The sequence below is a fragment of the Eptatretus burgeri genome, chromosome 1 (genome assembly GCF_056783735.1).
Source record: "Eptatretus burgeri isolate ZD-2024b chromosome 1, Ebu_testis_v1, whole genome shotgun sequence".
Classification (NCBI taxonomy): Eukaryota; Metazoa; Chordata; class Myxini; order Myxiniformes; family Myxinidae; genus Eptatretus; species Eptatretus burgeri.
The window spans coordinates 34375988-34401961 of NC_140961.1; the positions used below are offsets into that span (position 1 = coordinate 34375988).

The window sequence follows — 25974 nt, forward strand, 5'->3', positions numbered from 1 at the left end:
TTCTGTTGTTGGTGATTGTGGTCTGTTGTTCTTTATTGGCCTCGGTTTGTTCTGCTCGAACAGGCCTGCCACATGGAGATAGCTGGCCAATCTCCCTGGAGCGATCCAGAGATCCATCACGTCTAAGCTCTTGTGTTCTTGTCTGCGTAGAGACAGGGCTGCACAGTCTTCCATAATGTGTTTTATTGTGTGTGGGGCGGCCTGGTCGATGTTGCAGGTGTTGACTGTGATGTGGTCGAGTCTATGTTTGTGCTGTCTACGCTGTGGGAGGCGCTCACAGTGTCGGCATGAAAGGTGAACATGATCAGACCTGGAGAGTCATTTCTCTGTGTCATCGATGGGTGGTGGGGGTTTAGTGGCCTGGATACTGTTTGGGCCCAGGTTCTTAATTGTGTTTATGGTGATGTGGGTATGGATGTGTTTTTATAGTTGTCATTGATCGGTGGGAGGATGTTTTGAAAGATGCAATTGTCGTGTTTTTGTGGTGTCGGCTTAATATGTTTTGAGGTGTGTTGTTGGTTGGACATGTGGTGACACGGGCGTTTGGAGTTGGCACTTGTAGCTGCAAGAAAGTACACACGTCATGTCCAAGTGGGCTTTGATACTCGGTGGGTTTTGTTTATTATGAAAACCTTGATGAGAAGGTCTTTGTTTTGAGTGATCTGTAGGGTGTTGAGATGTGTTTGATTGGTTTGAGGACCAGGATGAACTGGCAGAGTCAATGACTGATGTCATGTGCTGTTTGTATATTAGTGATGTTTCTTTGTGGTGTCTGTGCCTGTGAGTGGCCCAGGTGTGTTCAGCCTGGGTGTGCAGGTGTTTTTAAATGTTTGTGATGTGGTCTGAGTTAATGACATGGATGTGTTAAATGTGAGGCCTAGTAAATTTGTTTGGTGTGTGTGGGATGGGGATGTTGTTCAGTGTGATGTGTTGTTTCTTGATGTAATTTTTTAAGAGTGTGTTCATTTTGAGGGTGCTGCCTTTATTCTATCGTTGGTGAGAGTAGACCCTCACGATCAAGTCACTCTTTTAACAAATGACACCAAGGGACATCTTCTCTTGTTACCCCCCCCCCCACCTCACATGTGCAAAGTGAAAACCGGAGTGAAGCAATTGGTTCATGTCCATCCATCGGTCTGTCTAATCCATTTATAACCATCAGTTTATGATCGAGGAACAGCTTATTTAAATGGGATGTTATATTTTAAACAAAATCAGAATATGAATCTGAAGACAAGGATGTCTTAAGGCTCGGTCACACCTTGACGTTTTAGCCAACGTATGCCGATTTTTGAATTTTTTTTCTAAAACGCTGGCACACGTTGAATACGTTATGGGTAAGTTTTGATAACATTGAGAGCATGCTGAAAAACACTGCCATACGTCGTTGTACGTTGGCTTTAAACGTTGTACTTTTCGGTTGTCCTCAAATTTTTTCATGCTTGAAATTTCACGACGTATGCCGGCGTATGACTCGCACGTTCCGCTACGCTGGCCACAAGTTGTATGCACGGTCTGCGATCGTTGACAGAGGTCAACACATGCTACTTGTAAGTTAATCATAAGTTGAGACACGCCGAGGTAATGTTTAGCGTACCCGAAACTTATTTCTAACCTATGATTAACGTGTTGTTGGCACGTTACGCGATCGTTGCCACACATCGACAGACGTTACTTTTAAGTTACTCGTAGGCTGAAAAACGTCGGTATAATGGATCGTCCTTACGTCAGCGTCCACGGCCATGGCCAGGACACTTATTTGCAGCATTCTTCAAACTTTTCTTCGGCATGACGAGGATGTTCACACTTCGATGTCTAGCTTGGCTGTGATTCCAAATGTCCATCGGCAACGTCTATTTAGTTTGAGCGTTTTAACACGTTCAGAAGAAACGCTTCAAATTTCAAAACCCCAGCGTCAAAAAACAAAGGCGAGTGACAGCAATTTAAATCGTTCATTGTAAACAATGAAAATAGCTGAGTGGTACCGTTTTAAAGTCGTTGAGTGTAAAAAAAATCCAATTGTTGAGCGCAAGCGTCTACTTTCAATAGTGGAGTTTGAGCGATTTAGCACGTTCAATAGAAACGATGAAAATTTCCGAGCGCCAGCGTCAAAAAACAAAGGTGAGTGACAGCAATTTAAATCGTTCATTGTAAACAATGAAAATAGCTGAGTGGTACCGTTTTAAAGTCGTTGAGTGTAAAAAAAAAATCCAATTGTTGAGCGCAAGCGTCTACTTTCAATAGTGGAGTTTGAGCGATTTAGCACGTTCAATAGAAACGATTAAAATTTCCGAGCGCCAGCGTCAAAAAACAAAGGTGAGTGACAGCAATTTAAATCGTTCATTGTAAACAATGAAAATAGCTGAGTGGTACCGTTTTAAAGTCGTTGAGTGTAAAAAAAAATCCAATTGTTGAGCGCAAGCGTCTACTTTCAATAGTGGAGATGCAGCCATTTAAATCGTTAAACACAAGGACGATCCATCATAACCCACACCCTCTCCCTCACACTCACCTACTACTGCCAACATGAACAAACTACTACTAATACAAATACTAATACTGATACTAATACTAATACAAATACTGATACTGATACTGTTACTGCTGACATGGACATCGACTCAAAAAGGACTCAAACACTGTTGGGTTCCCCTTTTATGAGCAGCATTTTTATATACCAATTCCCAAAACCGCTGGGAACACGTCTTTATATGGCAGTTGTAAGCTAGAAACACGTTAATTTTTTTTTTTTGTCGACCGGAAGACGTCATTGGAATACGTCTACATATGTCGATGTGTGTTGGGACTACGTAAAGAATTGGTTCAAAGCACGTCAAACATAAGTTAGAAATAAGTTTCGCGTTAAAAAGACATTACCGCGACGTGTTTCGACTTATGAGTAGCTTATAAGTAGCCTTTGTGGACGTGTGTAAGCGTCCGCATATCGTGTGTAAAACTTATCCCCATCGCATGCGGAACGTGTGTCGTACGGCAAGTACGTCGTAAAATTTTGAACATGTTTAAAATTTCTTGACGTACTCTACTTACTACGACGTATGATAGCGTACTTTAGCGTTCTACTCACGTATACCAAACTTACTCATACCGTATTTGACGTGCCCCCAACGTTTTAGACACATTTTTCTTAGGTCGGCATACGCTGGCAAGATCGCCAAGGTGTGACCGCGATGTTGTCACTTCCATTTCTACGGCAGTTATGATTCGAATCGTTGTGCATCAGCCTTTTAATAGGCTACGTCACGACATCGTCGGCGATGCGTGCAACGCGCTATGCCTAAGTTAGACTATCGTTGGGCATCGGTTGTGTAGGCCGACAACAGGTTCAGCATTCGTTGGTATAAGTTATCTATAACACAACGAAACGTTCTGTGTCCATTACCAATGCGTTATACATAAGACCAACTCGTTATGAATACGTCCGAATCTTTAAAAAAAAAAACATCAAAAGTTCAACGTAAGCCAGCGTTTTACATACATTTTAATACGTTGCCATCGCTGGCTAAAACGTCAAGGTGTGACCGGGCCTTTACCTTGGCTCTGAATTTGTTATGATCGCACATTCGCGCAGAGACGAGGGAGATAATATTTCTACTCTGTCTGCCTGCCCGGCAGTGAATCAAAATTGAAAATCGTTCCAAACAGGAAACTTCCTGTATTAAGAACGTTATAAAGGACACAACAGGCACGAGTAATTAATGCAACATTTTGGAATGGGTGTTGTAAGCAACACTGTCAGTGGTAAAATGGTGGTAAATTCTGGAATTTATTTATTTTTTTGCCTTTTCGTCTTGAAACCTTCATTGAAATTGATTTTTATATCCTTGAAGAGTGGAGAACACAAATCACCTTCACAATACTTCCAAAACCATGCTTTATATCGATAAATGCAGGGGAGGGTGTGGCATAATAATAATAATAACAGCATCAACAATAATAATGAGTTTATTGTCATATACAGGGTGTCTACATTGAAATTAAACAAATTTGAAGCCTTGTAAATTTTTATTGAATCACGCAAACAAGAATATTCACACAGTTCAGAGTCAGTACGCTTGAGTTTCATTTGGTATCTGGGTACATGTTACGGATTCAGGGTTTGAGATTCGTCACGAGGGGAATTGCTCAAGTTCCTCTCGGACACGTTGTCCTGAAGCCACCAGGCATGAATAATTTCGTGCTCCGGCGGGTTGTTTAGCAACCTTGAGTGCCGATTGGTGCTGCAAATCTAGCAGAGCTACACGACCTCGCGTGATGGCCACACCAAGGGGGTCTCGAGCCCTCGATGCATACTCTAATAACTCACAGGATCAGGTGCAGCCAAGCAGAGCTGCGAGTATGCACCGGCTAACAAGAGAAAATCACATGGGGCATAACTTCCTGACTAAACTGCATGCGGATTATGCTGGACCAATAGGGAAAAGATCTGGGTACATTTATAACACAAGCAGGTTTATTTTAAGCAGGTATGGCAAAAGGACATGTAAATATTTACAGATAACATGAAAGGATACAGGGCAGAACTTGTACCATCCAACACTACACTTCGACAATCTTATCTTGCACGAGACAGGCGCCATCAGAAACATTCCCCGAGGAAGGTTGGAAAGAAAAGACGAGGCGTTGGCGACCTTTTTGTTTCCTTGCACGGTTGCCGGGCTAACGCTTCCCAGTCACTTTGGAGGGGAAGGGAGGAGGGAGGGAGAAAACCGCGGATGTCTCATGGTGTGTGGTCGGCGGAGGTGTGGTGAGGTGCAGGTGAAATACAGATGAGGTGCAGAGAAGAAAATGGAAAGAGGTGGATGTCTGTGGGGTTTCTGAAAAGAACGGTTGTTGGGACTTGCTCTCGCAGATTGCTCTTTTGCTTCCACTGCAGACGAGATGAAAAACAAGAGACAGAACGTGTGAGAAGATAGTCCGAATGATGTGTGAGGAAGTCTGTACATGTAAATGTGTTTTGGCTTGGCTGTAATGAATACGCTCAGCACAGCGCCTGAATTGCTTGCCCACCCAGCACTCCGCTCCACCTGCTCCGTTGCACGAGCTCTGTCCTCCTCCTCGTGCCACTGACCAAACCAAAAGCAAAAGTGTAAAAGCCTTCTCTTTCTCCCTCACAGGGTGTTTTATAGTTGTTTGGCGAGGGAGGAGCCTCAAGGTGGAACAGGACGGATGGTAGAAGTTTCTGAATGCTCTTATTGGTACACGGACACTTCCTCTGCGTTTGGCCCTGCCCATGCGTGGACCTAGCACTGAAAATGGCCTCATTCGCTTCTGCGCCTTGCTACGCAACTCATCTCTGACTTTGACATGGGGCGAGGGTATCTGGTGGTGCTCTCCAGCCACGAACATGTGCTGGACACCAAATGGGGGCCGTAATTGAGTGAATTGCTCTGGCTAGCCATACGATGTTGAATGGGTTCTAATGCACACTTGCGCTTCAGGCTAAACGCCAGAACGTTCCAAACAAGCATCGACAGTAGTTCACATCACCCATTGTTCCCTTACATCTCCAAAGGGCAGTGGTGGGCACCTGTGGTGATGACAATAGTTGTAGTGTTGATAGCAGTGGTGTTGCAGTGAGTTATGGAGTGGTGGTTGAGGTGTCGTAGCGGTTGTGGTAGTTAATGACAAAAGTAAGCAAGCTTGGATGTCGGGGATTCTATAAAGGCATTGTCCTGATAGTAGAAATGTTGTAGCATTGCGGTTCGAGTACGGCGAAGGTCTGAGGTGATGTGCTGTTGAAGAATGCCGTGAAGTCTGAATGAGGTTTTGGAAGCATATGCTAATGAGGTGCTCCTATTGCGATGTGAGCAGGTGGTCATGAAGGGAAGTTCTTGTGTGTAGGAAAGTAAAATAAAATAGAGGATAAAAATAAACACCTGCCTAAAAGCTCTCACAATGCATTTTGTCTCAAAACCTAACCAGACATAAGGGAAGACTATCTTAAACGAATACTAATGAAATTACTGTCTTGGGACCGCTGTACAGTGCCCTCCATCAGTATTGGAATGGTAACGTCAAATTTGTTATTCTTCATATCGACTCAAATTTAGATTTGAGATCACAACATGATTGGGAGGCAAGAGTACCGAAGGTCAGCTTCTATTTCTTGGTATTTCTCTGCATATGTGTTTTACCATTGTCGAACAATGGCACTTTTTATGTTGCGTGCCACTGTCTTGGGGAGTACCGGTTTCTCACGACCTCAATAATAATTTAAATTTTTTTTTTTTTAGATAACCCTTTCCTTATGTCTAACCGTACATTAGGGTATGTTCGAGTAAATATTCAACATGTGCACCATTCGTAGCACGGTCTAAGTCATAACGGCACTCATTTTCCCTCCACACATTTTCTAACATATTGGGGGTTATGAAGGTCCCTGCTGCTGTGATGTGCTCTTTCAGCTGAACAATGTCCTGCACCTTTGTGCAGTACACCTTACACTTCACATAACCCCACAGAAAAAAAATCCAGCAAGGTAAGGTCATGCAATCTCAGTGGCCAGGAAATGGGTCCGTCTCCACCCAGCCGGTGGTCTGGCACCCAGGCATCAAGGAAGGAGCAGACATCACGGGACCAGTGGGGAGGAGCCCCATCTTGCTGGAATATGAAGTTCGGTTGGCAGTCTTCTACCTGCAGTGCCACAAACAGCTGAAGCATGTCGAAGTACACATGGTGTGTCACAGGTTTTCCACAAATAAAAATGGTCCAACAGTCCTGTTATGAATAAAACTTCACCAAGCGTTAACTTTTGGACATCACCAAAATATAACTTGTATGGAGAGAACTGCAGCTGTGTGCGCATCATTTTATGCACAGTTGAACGTGGAATTTGGAGTTCGCTACTGGTACGATGGATGGATTACCTTGGGCTTCTGTGGAAGGCAGCACATATGTGTTCAACATCCTCCCCTGCTGTTCAGGGCTTTCTTCCACCATGCTGTTTTGGAACACTGCCCATCTCCTCAAATTTCTTCATCCATGCATACAGATCTCTTCGAGTCAGTGGTTCCTTGTCAAACTTTGTATGGAATCGTCATTGCACCAGGATAGGTGATTTCAATTCGGCCATCCATACCACACATTTCGCCTCTTATTGTGGGGTCATCATAATTCAATCTGAAACACAAAACAAGCTTTACACTCAGAAACTTAGATCTATGGTATGGTTACTGTCCAACTTTCAACATTCTCAAATTTATACATAAAAAGTTATAACGCTTCAAAGTTGTTTCATTTCAATGTGGACACCCTGTATATGTGCGATTGCATTGAATAAGAAATGGATTAATTGTGAATAGAGATCCGTAAAACAACATTTTAGTGATGACATGAGTGGTGTGGTTTAAAATATCCACAACTATTCTTTCGATGCTCACAAAACTTTCGACATCGATTCACTGAGGGTGTGGATTGCAGTGGGGTAAAAAATGTGAGGCATGTCGGAGAGTGGAGGAGAAGTCGAGGCCAGGGTGAAGAAGAGGCCACCACCAAACTGGCTGTGTACGTACGATGCAGATGGTAAGTGACCAGCATTTCACGGGTTTGACCCGTTTTCTCTCTGAAAACCCGCAGACCCGTTTTAGTATCATCAAAACCCGTTTTGGATGGAAAGTGCAATCACTTTTTAAAATGCAATGTTTCCCTTCCATGGCACTCACAAGGATTGGCACAGATTGATGGACTTGCAGTGACCTAGAGCCAAGATGCAAGGTATTGCTCGTGGTCGCTGCAAGTAACAGTTTTTCATTATTTTCGTCTATTTTGTTTTTCAGTTCTCCAAATACCCCAATTATTTGTGGGTATTAGGACAACATGCAAGGCTGTGTGACGTCAACAAAGGCCATGTCACAACCCTCCAGAATTCTGCATGCATTATCACTTCACTTCCGATATCATCTCATAAATAAAGTAAAAGTCCGCTTGCGATTCCTACCAACCCGGTTATCGTCGTCACCTTCATCGTGCCACGGATGATGATGATGGTGTCTGTTCAGTTCCTAAGTGTCTTGTCATCAAGTGGCGAAGCACTCAAGCAAGCACTCCATTTGAAACCGTTGATCAGTAATGGCTGGCTTGGCAAGTGCTGGCGAGCAGCTTGGTGACTGAACACACCGCTGATTGACGCTGCATTCTCTGAAAATCAACAAAGCCTCCATCTCCTAAATTGCGACTCAACGTCATCTTATTACAGTGTATAAGGGCAGTTGGTGTACAAGACTGCTTCAGTAGCACGAAAGCCTGGTGTTGGCTTCACGGTTAAGATGGCTGGCTTAAGATCTTAGGGTCTTGAGTTCGAGCTCCTGATATCCCGATAAATTGCACCAGGTCGGTTAACTCAGCTCCTCATCCTCCTGACGTCGGCAAAATGAGTACTAGCTTACTGGAAACATGGAGCACTGCGTCAGGGGCACTGCGTTAACACTGTGCAGGGTATCGTGTTCTATTAACTCTCGAGTTGCAGTTTTTTTGGAAGTTTAGGATTGTAACTGCATTGCAAACTCATGTTTTTAATTGGGGTGGGGGGTGGGGGGGAGGTGGAGAGGTCAGGTGGATACTTGAAGGCTTGTGGGGCAACGGTTGCGTATAAAACTCAGGCCCAATGGGAATCACAGTCAGGTCAGTCTGTTTCTGCCGCTCACTTGGACCAACTCGTGCTCTTTGACTCTTGACTTGCTGGCCCTCTGTCTGACCACCTCTCCGCCTCGAGCCACTGGCTCACCCTGTCTCTCTGGCCCTCTGTCTGACCACCTCTCCGCCTTGAGTCACTGGCTCACCCTGTCTCTCTGGCCCTCTCTCTGGCTCCCGCTCTTGCCCGGGTGGAGCCAAGGCACCACCGTGTGTGTTCTGCTTTGTCTTTGTGCTCTTCAGCCTGTGCCCTGGTTTTTGTATGAGTGTTTGAAAGTGTGTGCCGCCGATGGGATAAGTGGTTATCTTGCGTTTTTGTGTTTGCGATTGGCATTATACCACATCATCGACAATTGAATCAGTGAATACCAGAAGGGCCCAACTCCATGAAACAAAATGGTGGAGTTTGGCCCTTATGGTATTCACCGATTCAATTAGAACAGCCCTCTGTAGAGCACATACTTCCATCAGACTGAGCAGTTTACGTTTTGAATCCCACTGATAGGCTGGATCTCCATCCGGACCTGAACCAAAATCGAATCGTCTTGTTCTTGTCACCTACGGCCCTACGCAACTTATCGACCTTGTTTTGTCATAACCCGTCTACAACTTGGAATATCATACTATGTCTCGATTTTGGTTCCATCTCTCAATGGTGAAATATCAGTTTTCAAATTAAAAAAAATTCAAGTATCTAGATCTGGATCTTCACCAAAATCGAATCAATTAGTCCTTGTCAAACACCCAACCTGTCCACCAAGTTTTGTCCAAATCCGTACACAACTTTTTGAATTTTCCTGCTCAGACAGACGTGCAGGGGAGAAAACATAACCTCCATCCACCTTTGATGGCAGAGGCAACAAATCATATATTTATTTATTTATTTATGAACTACTTGCTTCCTGTTGCTGTGTTTTGTCGGGTGAACAATTGTGTTCATTGGGATCACTGAAGAGATAAGTTTTTCAGCCCCCGTTGGACTTCGTCCGAAGCGGGGCGTTGTGGATTTGGTCTCGATTTTCGTGTCCGTGCGTGCGTACGTCCGCATCCACATCTCGGACATGTATGGACTGATTTTATTCATACTTGTCACAAAGACAACACATGATGGTACACATCGGCACATAATTTTGTTTTGGGATGCAATTAAAGATGGCCGACTGGCGGCCATTTTACTTGTAAAAAAACCCGGTGTTGAAACACGTCCTCAATCATTTCTCGGGCATGCATTCACTGATGTTATTCAAACTTGACACACAGGTAAGGAACGATTGCTCACATATTCACGTAATTTATTTTCGAGCCAACATGGCTGACTGTTGGTTATTTTAGTTGCAAGAAAAACCCGGTATCGAACACGTCCTCAACCATTTCTCGGACATACATTGACCGATCTTATTCAAACTTGGCACAGAAATAAAGAATGATGGCTTACAAATGCACGTCATTTCCTTTCGAGATCAGATCCAAGATGGCTGACTGTCGGCCATATTACTTGTAAAAAAACACGATGTTGAACACGTCCTCAACCATTTCTCGGACATGCATTTACCGATCTTGTTCAACCTTGGCACACAGATAAGGAATGATTGCTTACATATGTACGTCATTTCCTTTCGAGATCAGATCCAAGATGGCTGACTGGCAGCCATTTTGTTACTTAAATGTGTCCTCAACCATTTCTCAGATGTGCATGGTCCAATTTTGTTCAAACTTAGCATAAGCACAGTACATGATGGCAAACATGCACCTCACTTTATTTTGCAATCTGATCAAAGATGGCCAACTGGCCATACAAAGCCAAAGACTGGCGGCTTTGTATATATATATATATATATATATATATATATATATATATATATATATATATATATATATATATATACAGTCATGCGCCACTTAACGACAGGGTTACGTTCTGAGAAACGTCGTCGTTGTGCGAACATCATTTTTTTTCCGTTTTCGAACATTGTACTTGCACAAACCTCGACACCTTGGCTGTATGGTGTAGCCTATTGCTCCTCGGATACAAACCTGTACAGCATGTTACTCTACTGAATACTGTCGGCAATTGTAACACACATCCAAGGGAGACTGAAGACGCGTTAGTTTTACCTTTGTGCTGTTCATGATTGCCATCGGTGTTATTAGCAGCAGCTTACAATCTCCTCTCACATCGATTATAGAAAGATGAATAAATAGCGTTTGGATTTTATAAATACGTAATCAATGCATCGATGTTATAATTTATAAATGAAGAAACGAGCTCCTGTCAATTGTTATATATATATATATATATATATATATATATATATATATATATATATATATATATATATATATATATATATATATATATATATATAATATATTTTTTTTTTTTCGGAACAGTGCGATTGTTTTAAAACATGAAAAGCTTCACCAAAAATAAGTTTGTGTTTTAATTTCGACTGTAACAACGATTTATTCGCGGAATTCTTCAATTCAAAGGTAATTTACTTGCTCGAAGGTAAACGTGGAAACATTGGTTCAGTTTGAAAGCCGATTTCCTTGAATCCCGATTTAGCACGACCCTGGTTTTTTCGCGATGACATTTTATGGACCTCAACGATCGCATTGTAACAGGGCCACACTCGTTTATTATCATTATGAAGTATTATGTACTGTACAGCGTACATAATTGTATGTGCTATTTTATACTACTGGCAGCGCTACGTCGGCGACATCACTCGGCGATAGGAATTTTTCAGCTACATTTTTTTTCATTTTTTTTTTTTTTCAGACCTAGCAGATCCGTCGTTGCCCGGAACGTCGTTAAGCGGCGCATGACTGTATATATGTAGATGTTTATATGTATGATATATATAGTATGTATAAAAACGAACAGCACCGTGAGGCGGTCAGGCGGTGAAGCCGTGAAGCTGTCTGTCAGTCCGTGAAGACTATATGCCTATTAATCACGTCCTGTTTGAACATTAATTCCCCAAGACCCTTAAGACCTCAAAAGACCCCCAGGACCCAAAAGACCATGAAGACCCCAAAAATGAAAAAGTCACTGAGGACCCAAAAGACCCTGAATACCCAAAAACCACCGAAGACCCAAAAGTCCCTGAGGACCCAAAAGACCCTTTGGAGTCCTTATGCCTAAACACGATTTAGACTCCTTACACCCTTCAGACAGATTAGACAGCTTGGACCTTTGACCATTTCGACCACTTGGACCTTTTTATATCACAAATAAATTTCAAATTGATACAATATCACACATATTACAAATAAATTTGGAGAAAAGAAATGTTTGTATTATGATTGGTGTAATCATGACAACACAGCAAATCTGTGACGTCAATCTCTGCAACGACATGTGGAGAGGTGAACGTAGCAAACCATTCCATGCCAGTTGTACATAAATATGGGCTATCCCTTGAACTCCATACAGCAAAATTACTAAAATAACGGGGGCAATGACATTTCATGGCTTTTTTTTACTTGTACAGTATTTCTATTTTATCACCGGAACTGAAATAGCCCCCACTGGACCACTGCATCGTGGAAAGCACTCGATTTGAGCTTGTGAGATATGGGATAGTTTGGCTATCCTTGAATTCTCACATTCAGAATGATGAGAACTGCATCAGAGTGGTTCGTCTTATCGGGAGGTTCCATCCATGCAACAATACATGTGATATGATACGATTATTCAGTCATCAGGTTCCACGAATTTCTCTACCAAAGCAGCACCACATGGCACAAGATCATTCAGGGTTTCCTCTCCCACTCCCTTCATCGGTTTAAAAGCAAGGTAATGGTCAAGGATTATGAAAAACAAATATGGGTCATTTGCCGTGATCCAGTTTCTTTGACCACACCAGCATGTTCATTTTCAACCTGATAAAGTGATAAACAAAGGTGTTGGAAGGGAAGGCACAATGTACTAAACTCCAATGGATATCTGCCAAAAGACCATATGTGAGGAAAGTATACACACGACACCAAAGTGGAGGAGCGAAAGACCCCAGTCCCAACCGCCTCAACCACAAGACCATGCATGTCACTCCAGAGAAAGATGACATTTGTCTTTCTTGAGAGAGCGTGTAAGTTCCAGCCTTCGTCTCCAGGTGAAAGAGGATAATGTGTTCCTTGTTTGATTGGAAGGAAGCGAATCTCAGGAAAGGAAAGTCAGAAATTGTCAAGCATACCGACGCCTTCCCAGCTAATATTTAGCTGTCCAAATAATTCCTTATGATTGTGTGCAAAATTTGGTCTTCAACTCAAACAGCTCCAACACCAAGTCGAGTCGCCACAAACCCAGCAGATCTCCACTTAGTCCCAGATGAATCTCTCAGGTCAAAAAACTTGATCAATTCTCTCCTGAATGAATTTCTGGATCATGACTGAGGAATACAGTGGAAAAACTGGTTCTTAAAAACGTGGTTCTCGCCTTCTCGGAAAAACATCCAACAATCACAAGCCTCAAGCAAGTGATGAATGCTGAGGCTCTCCAAACATCCAGCAAATTTCGATAGAAATTTTGAATGGAGGCAAAATTGACAAGATGATGGTCTATTAACAAGAGGTGCTGATCATATCACAATTCACTAACCGGCTGCAGCAAATAATGCACAAAAGGGCACCAGCAGGAGGAGGAGATTGGGACCAGACTCTGTGCAGAGCGTTGGTGCTGCTTAACGGTCTTCTTGGCTGTTGGGCACAATCCTGGACAGGTCACCACTCTGACACACTATTCCAGCATGCTGGCACTCATTTTGCCGACCTCGGAAGGATGACAGGCCGAGTTAACCCCACCTGGTATTAATTCAACAGCTGAGCGAGATTTGAACTCGGGACTCTCGGATACAAAGCCCGCCACCCGAACCATTAAGCCAACACTAGGGCAGCTGCTCAGTACAGAGACTGCAGGTGAAAAGCCATAACCTGACCAGATATATCAATACCACCTTCCCCACCCTCCTTCTGAGGCCGGTGCAGTATAATAGGTCGAAGCTAGTGATAGTCACTCCAAAATAAATCCACCAAAGCTCGCTGGATGGTAAGGATCAGTTCCATCGGTGGTTGCAAGAAATGACTTTAAACCACAATCCTGCTGTCATTAAATTATTAATAACCAGGGTACGTCCTCCAGAAGAAAGAACCACGAGCAGTTGTTACCATGCTTTCAAAATGATACATAATCTGTTCCACCACTCCTTTCCAATCCTTCATTTCCATCTCATGACTCCCAAAATAAACCCCAAGATATTTATCCCCATCCGTTTTCCAGACTTGGGTTGTGTGGGAGTGAAGGTAGCTGTATTGATGAGATTACTTTTATTCCAATTAACCTCACCGGAGGAATCGGCATCAGAATATTTTAAACACTTTTGTTATGGAGAGACATTGTCGTACCCCTAATTAAAATACAAACATCATCACCATAACTCATGAGATGTCACCACAAATATTGAGCTTTCTTCAATCCAATATTGTGATGTATTTCTCCCTAATAGATAGGCTGAGAGCAAAGGAGTGTTTGAACGGAACGATGTAAGGCAGGTGTCTGTCACTCAGAGTGGTGAATGCACAGAATGGTCTCTCTGTAAGGGTCGTGATAGTTGTCAGTTGAAATTTTAAAATTGAGTTGGATAGGTATCTGGAAGTCGTGTGGATGTGGGAGGACCAAGATGTTGGCATGACTACACAAGCCTTATGTTCATAATGGCATCCTCCTGCAATGAGGTTCTTTGTAAATTACCTCGTTAATATAAAGGACCATTACCATCCAATCTTCAACCAGAAACGTTTACTACCTCACACAGGTGCTGTAACATCTCACTCTTACCAGAAAAGGCATTTCAATCTTCGACCAATAAAAGCTCCATTCAAGTTTCCAAACACTTGACTGTACTTTCCTCAAATATGTATATTCTGTATCAACTGCAGTCTGTGTCGTAGCAACTACAATGGGGGTAGATAAACCCTTTCTCGAGTCTCTTCTTCCTCTTGCTCCTACGAAGGGCTAACACCAGAGACGTAAACTTTGCTTCCCATGACGATGAGCACACCTTGGTCGACCCTCGGTTAATGTTATTTTTCGATTTGTCCTCTGACACGGTCAACATTCACTTTCACGAGGTCTCGTAATCCTCATCTTCGAGGTTGTTGTTTCCTCCTCTCCCTCTTCATTCTTATTCCCTTTTGTTTTGTTTTGTCCACCAGTGGCCTCGCTCTCACTACAATGCCTTTTATCTTTACATTTGTTTCCTCGCTCTTCCAAGAACCAAAATTTTGTGCAAAAATTATTTTTGCCCCATTGATTGAGTTTTCGTTTTTATTTCTAATATTTCATGTTTATTCAAAAGGTTCAAAATATCACTCATTTTGGGACTGATACTCGAGGAATGAGTCCATGGGATATCGATGGAGTGCAGAGAGAAGGGGGGGATGTAGCTCCTATTATTCTGTTATGAGTGGTGAGTTTACTTGGTGATCATCTTCTCACTCAGCTCCTCACCCTCTGTACAGGATCTCCATCTGCAGACATGACGGAATATGCTGATCGAGTTCGTTCTGCAGCTCAAGAATTGAAGGCTCTAAAGATGTGAGTTCTGCTGGTTCTGTGGTGCAGAAGGTGTTGATAAAGCATCCGGTACATCTGTGATGTGTTCACCATTATCGGGATAATCACTTTCTCATGAAAAAGTCCTTTAGATCCTGAACTTTCTGTAGCCACAGGTGTTTGTTGTATCATATTAAAATGTTTATTTTTAATCTGGAGGTTCCACTGGTATTTCCTAAAAACCCAGGTTGAGTTTCCTTCCTGTTTGTTTCTCAGCAAAAGTGTAATTATTCAAACCCACAAATTGTCTTAATCCTCAATCCAAATGTTTTTTTTTTAGCTGATCTTTTAAGCTGGTCTTTTAAGATTTTATTCCCTCCCCGTGATACTTTGAGCTAGGATCTACCTGATATAAATGTTACAATTGAAATACCTGGTATTAAAATGAGAATATTCTGAGGAATTTCCATCACACATGTTGGGGGAGAGGGGGAGGAGGTTTTGGTAGGAAATTGGCATAAGGAAGGGTAAAGGGTCAGGGGTAAAATAGAGAATGAAAGGAAGGAAAGGGAAGGGTAAAGGAGAGAATAAAGGGTAGGGGGTAAAGTAGGGAATGAAAGGAAGGAAAGGGAAGTATAAAGGAGAGAATGAAGGATTGGTTCAGAAGCAGGGCCGGATTTACCATGTTGGGGGGCCGTGGGCACAATGATTGTCGGGGGCCCCCAAATTTGGAGATGAATCAACAACTTAAATTCTAACTGCTTTTTCATCAACAACTGAACTTATTTCTACAGATTTGGCAGATCCTGATCAGGAATGATTTGTTCACAAATTACAATTAAATCTGACAATATGACAAGATGGATGGATTGTTACCTTCGCATTCTGCGAAAGGTTATGTTTTGGTCGGCGTGTATTTATTTATTTATTTATTTATTTGTAATCTTGTGATTCTTATAACTCAAAAAGTATAAAACTGAATTGCATGAAATTTGGTGGGATGATTGGTTATTAGCCAGGAAGCATTCGATTAGATTTTGGGATCGTTCGGGTCAAAGGTCAAAGTCACGAAAAGGTCAAAATCGTCTTTTTACGATAACGGTCAATTTTTATTCAATTTGCATGCAACTAACGCCAAAATGTTCAGAATTCAACGCCTCATCTTGTGATATGCGATATGACACAATGACGCCCATACTCTTGTTAGGGGTCAAAGGTCAGGGGGGTCACGACCTTGAAAAATATGCGGTTTTTGTCATAACGTGGTCAATTCTTGTCCGCTTTACATGAACCCAGCACCAAAATGTTCAGAACTTAATGCCCAATCTTGTGACACAATGACGTCATAACACATGTCACCGGTTGGGGTAAAATGTTGGGGAGGGGGGTCACGCCCTTGAAAAATATGCGGTTTTCGGCATAACTCAGTCAATTCTTATTCGATTTGCATGAAACCAGCATCAAACGAGATTACCTTCTCTTGTTGAAACGTTGTATTCACCGAGCTTGCGAGTGAAGACTCGCCAAAACGACGTGAGTTGATTGTTGTTTAATCCGTAGCCCCCGAAAGTCCGGGGGGGTCATGACATTATAGATATGTGGTTTGTGTCATAAGATCATTCATATGAAACCAGTACCCCACACTCAAACCAAGAACAAAAAAGTAGTGGCGGCGAAGGTATGCGCTCTATGAGTGCCCGTTCTAGTTATTGATGTGGCTGGTGACTTATCTCTGAGCTCATTCTAAAATCAAATCACAAAAATGCTGTTGCTGCAAGAGTAAGAGATAGAGGTGGACTAATATAAGAAAATAACAAACGACGCACTGTCATTAATCATACTACGAACTTCGACTAAAAATCTTCTTTCTTCTAAAAACCCTCTGGGCAAGAGAAATCCTAAATGGTGATTAATAGCCGACTTCCAGCGACCACAAATATACGGCAGTGTCATCCACATCAATGAACATACACACGGTGCCTTAATCAATGGACAAACTTCCTGCACGACTTCGCGGCAGCGAACTCGGATATGATAGTCAACCTGCATGGAATTGAGCACATCGGAGTTGTTGAAATGATTGTCAGATTGACCAGTCTCTGCTGCCCCATCGTGGAGCGAAGATGGTTCTTGATAAGCTTGAGTTTCGAAAACGAGCGCTCCCCGGAGCAGTTCGACACCATCAGTGAGAGGTCAATCCGAAGCAGCATTTCCACGTTTGGGAAAGTATCGGTGAGTTTTCGTTCGATGAGAAAACTATACATCTCGAGTTCAGTACGGCCTGAGTCTGGCTCTGACTCCTTCATCATGGCTTGAAGCTGAATCATTTCTTTTGTGAGGTCAGGTGATAGATCTTCCCGATACAGCTCGACGAGCTTCAAGCATGACTCTCGAATCTGCTCCACTTCGAGTTGAACAAGAGCACGCAGGAATCCAAATCTGCCACTCATCTCGCTGTAAGCGTTTGTACGCTTTTCCAACTGCGACAGCAGTACGTCGATCACTGCAACGTATCCACTGATGCGAAAGGACTCCTTGGCATCTAGTTCTACTTCTGGAGTGTATGTGTAGTCCAAGGGAGCGAGGCGGACATTACGCTTTCATATACGCGATCCGCGAGTGAATTCCTCCGTACCTGAGCACTCCACTCAGTCAACAACGAATGTATCAAACTGATCGCGTAATGACTGCACGAAGCTTGCCAGTGACTTGAGGAGCTGCACGGCTGTGTTGAGATCGGTAGCTTGTGACTGAAGGGTTTTACTTGTACAATCAAATCCACCAAGGACAGTAGACCAGAAACCAGCATAGAACCCTATCTCGAGCGTGCACATCGTTTGGTGAAGTGTCTCGGCGGTGTTTCTCATTTCACTATTCAGTTGTTCATCGTTTGCGATTTCATCGAGGACATCCGTGATTTCGCTGTAACCGTCTTCAAGAGCTCGGGTTGCATCAGAATGAGCCGACCAGCGAGTGTCGCTGAGGCGCTTTGGTACTTGCAGACCTTTGGCTTTCAGGGCATCAAATAATCTGGCGTAGAGCGACGGGGAAGCTGGAAAAATACATATACTTGTTCCACAAATTCAAAGAATGCTGCTGCAGGTCTACAGCATCCCACGGCCGACTGACCGACTAAGTTCAGTGAGAGGGTTCTCCTGTTGGATCATTCCCTGCATTCCATTGTATCGGCCACTCGTATTAGATGCGTTATCGTAAGACTGTCCTCTGCAGTTAGCGATGTCCAATCCAGTGGCTTTCAAAAAATCCAATAATTCCGTCGTTTGCTGGAGTTCAGTGTGTCCTGTGTTGCTCAGAAAGGTCATGAAATGCTCCACTGGAGCCTCATTCTCGATGTATCATAGAATGACTGTGAGCTAGTCGATGTGGCTTATGTCAGGAGTAGAATCGACTGACACAGAGAAGTATTTTGCCTCTTTCACACGAGCGACAATGTTATCCAGAACAGATTTTCCGATGATGGAGAGTAACTCTTCACATGTCGTAGATGATAAGTAGTTGGTGTGGCCACTACCTTGGTTGGCATATTTCTGAATGTGTTGCGCCAAAAATGGATCGTATTCTGCAAGTAATTCCATTAAACCAAGGTCGTTACCATTTGTCCGTGACCCAACAATTTCATCCGATCCACGGAACGCCAGACCACGCTCAGCGAGAAACGATATCACGCTCACACTTCGTTTCAGAACCCCCCTCCAATAGGATGCAATCTCACTCACCTGTTTGACGAGTTCAGTGTCCACACGACCTGCGGATGTTGCTCTGTCTGACAAGTGGATGATATTCGCACAATGTACATGCGAACGCTCATGCACCTCAATAGAGGCACTGGCATGCTTCCAGTCATTGAATCCTTCCCCGCCCAGGGCAGTAGCGCCTCCAAAGAGCTCGCAAGCGATGCAGTAGTTTTCTGGTTGATGTGGAGAAGTAAAGCCAGGACCTTTTCACGGACTCTCTATTTTGTAGTCCACGGTAAAAAGATTCTTGGAGCAGCAGCATTTCCTACCTTCAACAAACTGTATGGATGAATCAAAGGGACCAGTTGAATTCTGCAGGGGGCTCCAAATCTCGTGATGCCTAGTAGTCGATCATCTCTGACGACGGTCACTCAGGAGGCCAACATCCAATGCAATTGGCAAAGCCAGGTCCACGATCAGTCAGTATATCTCGCGCTTCTTCATCTGATGCATGTTCTTCATCGGTGAAACCTTCCGAGATGTTGGGCAAATCTTGACGCGGGGGTTGCGTTGCCAAATCCGCTTGTTCTGTCTCTGTTGGTGTTCCAGCCTCTGTCATGGACGAATTGCCTGTTTGTGCAGGAGTGAAAAACTCTGAGATTTTCTGGGTCTTGTCGACGATGGCCTTGTGTCTTTCATCTTTTTCCTTGGAACGTTTCTGTTTTTGAGCACCACTGTCATACTTCCGTAGAGCCCTGGATTTGTGCCTGTCGTCACCGAAGCCGCTCATTGTGGTTTCTGCAGCTGGTAGGTACCGAGTGACCGAGATGTCGTCAGAGTGCACGTGGGACGTAGCAGAATCACGAACAATAAGTATGTTTCACACACCTGGAACATAGAAAGTCACACCGTGTTACTGTGCTGTGCGCGCCAGTAAGCAGGGTACTGACAGCGTTCCCTGCCAGCCGCAGTTTCAGTGTGTACAATACTACCCCTGCCAACCGTGTGCTGTGCTGGCCTGGCCTAGTTTTACCACATCGACTTTCACCTTTTCACCTCTCCTCTGGCTGGACCTCTGTATTCCGTCTGTGCTTGCTGGGCTCTTGCGGGCAGTGCCATAGTTAGTTGGTCACGCTCAACCATCCGAAGCATCGATGATCGATCCAAAAAAGGATCCGAATGCGGGGCCCCCAATGCCCGACTCCCGAGGCTTGCCCCGGGAATTTTTGACCACGTTGGATCCGTTCTGTGGACCGTGGAAGAAACGGCTTGAAAAAGCCAAAGCTTGAAAAGGACCCTCACAACGACGGACAATTTTGAAAAGATATCCTTACAAAGAGTTTACAATCTTCATTCACCGACAACAAAACTTTAGAAGCACATTTTCAACGGATTTTCAAAATGTCATCGAAATTGTGGGGGGGCCCCAGGGTCATGGTCCCACCTGGCCACCCCTAAATCCAGTAGTGTTCAGAAGGGGAGGGTAAAGGAGAGAATTGAAGGAAAGGAAGAGTAAATGGGTGAATGAAGGATTGGTTGATGTCGAGGAGGATTTTGTTCAACTCATTCCTTTCTTTAATCAATCCCAATATTTGAGAATGTTAATCTGGTTTATTGTAAATTGGTTGATCCGGTTTATTGTGGATGTGTGGGTTTTCTGTTTGTTTGTATGTTATCTGTGAAGGTAATCCAAATAAAGGTGGATACGTCCGAAACCTGGAAGGACTCTGTTCCACCTTCTGAAACCTGCATATGGAGACAGCAACCATCAACACACACATATATATATATATATATATATATATATATATATATATATAAACACACACACACACACACACACACACACACACACACACACACACACACACACACACACACACACACACGAATATGTATTACCGGTTTATAGAAGTACCAGCAAAAGTTCCCGTCTCCAGTGGTGGAAAAGCTCGCCGTGATGGTGGTGGTGAGAATAACCACAGAAGATGACGGTGAGGTAGTTGTCCGAGGTAATTGAATCCATCCTGGAGTTCTAAACTTCAAACCAACTGTAACAGCGGGGAAATCTCCCCCATCATTTTTCCCGGGGGTTTCCCGGCTGAAAGAGCCCCCAACCCCTAAAAACCTGGCCTGTACAACCCCGTAAAAACCTGGCGGGTACAACCCTTTAACTCTGTGACAAATTTGGTACAAATCTGTGTTCTGATGTAGGTGTGTACATGTAACACACAGACACATCAACATTTATAGATGTATGAAAGTTCATGGAAATCAACGTTTTTATAACAAAGTTCGAGCAAAACAGTAATCACCCCCCCCCGCGCCCCAGACCAACAAGACCCCCCCCACGCCCCAGACCAACAAGACCCCCCCCCCGCGCCCCAGACCAACAAGACCTACTTTTCCATTCTCGGGTTAATATGAAGAACATTTTGTATGAATTTTATTCCAAGGTGAATGTTTTGGGGTGAATCTCTGTACATGTCACGTGATCATTTACATTCATTTACTCTTTCTGCAGATTCGATGTGAAGCATTACTTACCACCATTGCAGAAATTTTCGGATATGAACATTGAGCTCCTTGGAAAACCCAAGGTCATTGTGGACACTGCAGGGAACGTCATGGCAGATGAAGGAACAGCAGGTGGGATCTCTCATTCATTCCTTCCTTCCTTCATTCCTTCCTCACCTCATTCTCACTGTGTGCCTTCTCTTCCTGTCACGTGGGAACACCGTGGGGTTGTTTGTGCAGCATGGACGTGCCTTTGTCGATGAACACAGTTAACAACGTTCGTTACCACATCATGTACTGTGATGTCATCGGACCCCGTCGTTATCTTTATCAAAACCACCGAGTGGTTCATTAACCACACAAATCCAAGACCCTGTAGTGATAGTTTAGAATGTCCGGATGGAGATTCTGTTCTTGCTAGACACGAGTTTTGTACAAAGTTCATCCGCACAGAGCATGTCTATGACGTCTCTCTCATGTACGATGGACACGGATCTTGTCTCGTCCTTCAGGACACGAGGTCGAGGATTTCCATCTTATATATTATTTCGGAGTTTGTGGTTTCGTGTCGCGCTATCTTCGCCTTTGTTCTGCGCTCGAGTAACGTGATATTCGGCTTACATTATCTCAAAGACCATATGAGGTGCTTGGTACAAAAAAAGTAACTAAAATAATAAAATAAAATAATAATAAATAAAATAAAATAATAATAAAATCTTCTTCTTCAGTTACTTTCTCAAACACACCCACCCCAACATGTCGCGCAGAGCGCGGGTTAGGCTGGTTTATAATAAAGATCAGGGTCTCACTTTAAACTCACCTTTCATTCTCTTCCTAATCATACTCCCGAATAAATCACAAACTCATTAAAAATATCAATTCCTTGATTGAAGATTCTACAAATGCGAACACACGAACAAACGTGTAAAAAATAAATAATATCTCGTTAACTTTGTGTCTCCCTGTCATGGAGATAAACCCTCATTAAATATGTTTTAATAATATAATAATTCCATGATTACCAAATGTGTCAAAATTAAATAATATCTGGTTAACTTCGTGTCTCCCTGTCATGGAGATAAACCCTCATTAAACATGTTTTAATTATATAATAATTCCATGATTTCCAAATGTGTCAAAATTAAATAATATCTGGTTTCCCAACTGATTGGAAGAGGGGCCTTGTTGTTCCTCTCTGGAAAGGGAAGGGTGATCGCCAAGACTGCAACAACTACCGAGGGGTGACGCTGGATCTGGATCATAATTACTACTACTCTTCTGCTATTTAAACAGACTGCTCTCAATTTGACCTTTCCTTCATACATTGCCTAAAAAATCCACCTGTTACAGCGTTTCTTCTCTCCATTCTCTGAATTCGCCTTTATTGCATCCCTCAAATGTGTTCAATCGCATCTCTGACCTAAAACTTTTAAAAACCCCAGTTTGCAATAAATGTTCGCTTTCCATCAACCATTCTTTTTTTCCAACTTCAGTGCCAACTCACTCCTCTAACCCCTCACTCTCAAAGCAACCATCCCACTCTTCTCCCTCCAAGCCTCCCTCTCACCTCTCTCAAAAACTCCGCCTTCACCTTTCTCCCACCATTCATCCCCCTCACTCATCCTTCCCAAAGTTGCCCCCCTCCCATCCACGAAGCTGCCTCCTTCCACTGCCCTCTCACCTCCATTGCTTCACTCCACCTCCTAAAATCCTCAACTGCCTTCTTCCCCCTTTCTTGTCTCCCCTCTCCCCAGCACGACAGAGCCTTTTCTCCTCCTCATTCGGCCCCCTCCCCAAGCTATTCTGGAATCCCCCACACCCTTTCAACAACACTCCTTACCTCCCCCTCGTCCCTTGTCCTACCCCCCCCCCCCCCCCCTGCACCCAAAGCCTCCTCCCCTTCCTCTTCATTAAAAGTATGGACCTCAAATATCCGGGGCCTTCGCTCAAACCTTTCAGATCTTTCCATACAGGTTGCCACTGACAAACCAGACATAATCTGCCGAACAGAAACTTTCCTCCCTCAAGACGTGTCTGACTCCCAAGTATCTCTCCCTGGTTACTCCCTCCTCCGGTTTGACAGACCTGAGCCTCGCCCTGGTGGAGGAGTTGCTTTCTTCATCAAAGACTCCATTCCTCACTCTCCGTGCACTGACCTCACTCCCCCACACCCCCAGGAATACCTCTGGCTACGGCTTCCCCTCAACTCCCACCTCGTGTTTATATGTGTGCTGTACCGTTCACCGAACAGTGATGACTCCATCTACACCTCACTATCTGAAAACATGGACCAACTTCTATCTTCTCATCCAAACTCTCTCTTCCTCATATGTGGCGACTTCAATTGTCATCATGCCAGTTGGCTAGGTGTGGGTACCTCCCTCACCTGTCATGGCACTTCAGCAAAAGCTTTCTGCGACGCATTGGGACTGACTCAATCGGTCACCTTCCCCACCTGGATCTCAACCAATGGTATTCCATCTCTTCTGGATCTGATTTTGACAAATTTCCCTGACAATATCTGCTACTCTTCCTCCACTCCAATCGGTTCTTCTGACCACGTCCTTGTCAAAGTGGACATCTCTCTGGCTGTTATCAGAGAACCACCTCACCGCCGTCGAGTCTGGCATTTCACTCAAGCCAACTGGCAGGGTCTCCAAGCAGCCCTCAAACTTATAGACTGGTCTCCTATCTCTACTTTCTCCAATATCAACTCTTCCTGGGAATTCTTTCAAAGAAACTTGCTCTCCCTCATGCACAGATTTATCACCTCTCGTCTTCAGTTATCCTAACCTTCCGCCCGCCCTTGATTCACTGAAGCTTTTGGTGAGGCAGTTGTCCTGAAACAACTTGCCTTTCTCTCATGGAAAGCAAACCCAACTGAGGGCAATCTCAGTTCTTTCCATAAAGCTCGGAACAAGTGTGTTTCTACCCTCAGGAGAGCCAGAAAACAACATCTTTCTCATCTCAAGTCTGAACTCTCAAACCTCTCTCCCTCCTCAAAATCCTGGTGGCGTCTAATCAAATCTGTTTCTGGTGTATGTTCCCCCTCCATCCCTTCCCTTACCTCAAATGGCAGCACTGCTGATACCGCACGTGAAAAAGCTGAATGCCTAAACTCGGTGTTTGCAGCTAAATCTTGTGTCCAAAACCCATCACTTTCTCAACCCACCTTACCCAGTCGCACTCAACTGTCCCTGGACTATGTGTCCTTTTCTTCTGACAAGGTGGAGAGCCTGCTGTCAAACCTCGACTCAGATTCTGCGACCAGTCCAGACCGCATCAGCCCACGTGCCCTCAAAGCCTGCTCTTCTGCTCTTGCTCACCCTCTCTCTGTTCTATTCACCCTCTCATTTGCTCAAGGCCATCTGCCATTTGCTTGGAAATCAGCAAACATCACTGCCCTGCACAAAAAAGGTGCAAAAACAGATCCCTGCAACAACAGACCAATCAGCTTTCTCCCAATCATCAGCAAGGTTATGGAATCCATCATCGCTTCAGTCATCAAATCCTTCCTCTTCTCCAATGGCCTGATTTCTGATCATTAACTTGGTTTCAGACCAGGTGACTCTACCCTGGATATGCTGCTTCTGCTCTCCCAACAATGGATGGAAGCCCTCAATGCCAGACAGGAAATCCGAGCCGTATCCCTGGACATATCACGTGCTTTTGACAGTCTGGCACCCTGCCCTACTCACCAAACTCTCTTCCTATGGTATCCAAGGCCATCTCCTCTCATGGCTCGCAGACTTCATCTCTTGGCGCAGTCACCGTGTGGCCCTCAATGGAGTTCTCTCATCCCCCTTGCTGTCCAGGCTGGAGTTTCTCAAGGTAGCGTTCTGGGCCCTGTTCTTTTTCTGGTTTTCATCAATGATCTCTCTGACTCTCTGGAAATTCCTCTATATCTCTTTGCTGATGACTCCACCCTCTGCCGTACCATCGGTCATCCCTCAGACCGGCAAGCAGCAGCTTCTTCGCTCACTGCTGATCTGGATAAAATCACAAACTGGTCCAACACGTGGAACATGTCTTTCAATCCGGACAAATCTCACACTCTCACTATGTCTCTCCGAAAGGACCGTTTAGAAAACCCCCTGATCCACTTTCTCAACAATCCTCTGGTAGAAGTCCTTTCTTTCAAGCTTCTGGGTCTCACTATCTGCCATGACCTTTCCTGGGAAAGCCACATTTCAAACCTCGCCTCCAAAGCCAGTCGCCGACTGGGAATCCTCCATCGTGCAAGGTCCTTCCTCGGCCCACCTGAGCTCCTGACCACTTACAAAGCTTTTGTCCGCAGCCTGATGGAGTACTGCTCTCCCCTCTGGGCTGGTGCTCCTGCCTCCCACCTTTCTCGGCTTCACGCTGTAGAAACCAAGGCATTTCGGATCATCGGCATCTCCCGCAATGAGGCTGAGTCTTTGTGCCTCTCACTCAATCACCGCAGGTTGGTCGGTAGTCTTTCTGTCTTCTACTGTCTTCTCTCCAGCCTCGCCCCCCCCCCTCTGCTCTCTCTGTGATTTGTCCCCACCACATTTCCGCAGGGCGCTCAAGGTCCGC

The 25974-nt window shown here is 44.2% G+C and overlaps 1 protein-coding gene across 2 annotated transcripts in view; it reads left to right on the forward strand.

The window, feature by feature from the left end:
* LOC147034202 (uncharacterized) overlaps positions 1–25974 on the forward strand; it is a 115604-nt gene that overhangs the window by 36483 nt on the left and 53147 nt on the right. For both annotated transcript variants that reach the window (XM_085878731.1, XM_085878721.1), the window contains exons 2-3: positions 15172–15247; positions 21425–21549. In XM_085878731.1, coding sequence (XP_085734857.1) covers positions 15172–15247; positions 21425–21549 — 201 coding nt within the window. The remainder of the gene's footprint in view (positions 1–15171; positions 15248–21424; positions 21550–25974) is intronic.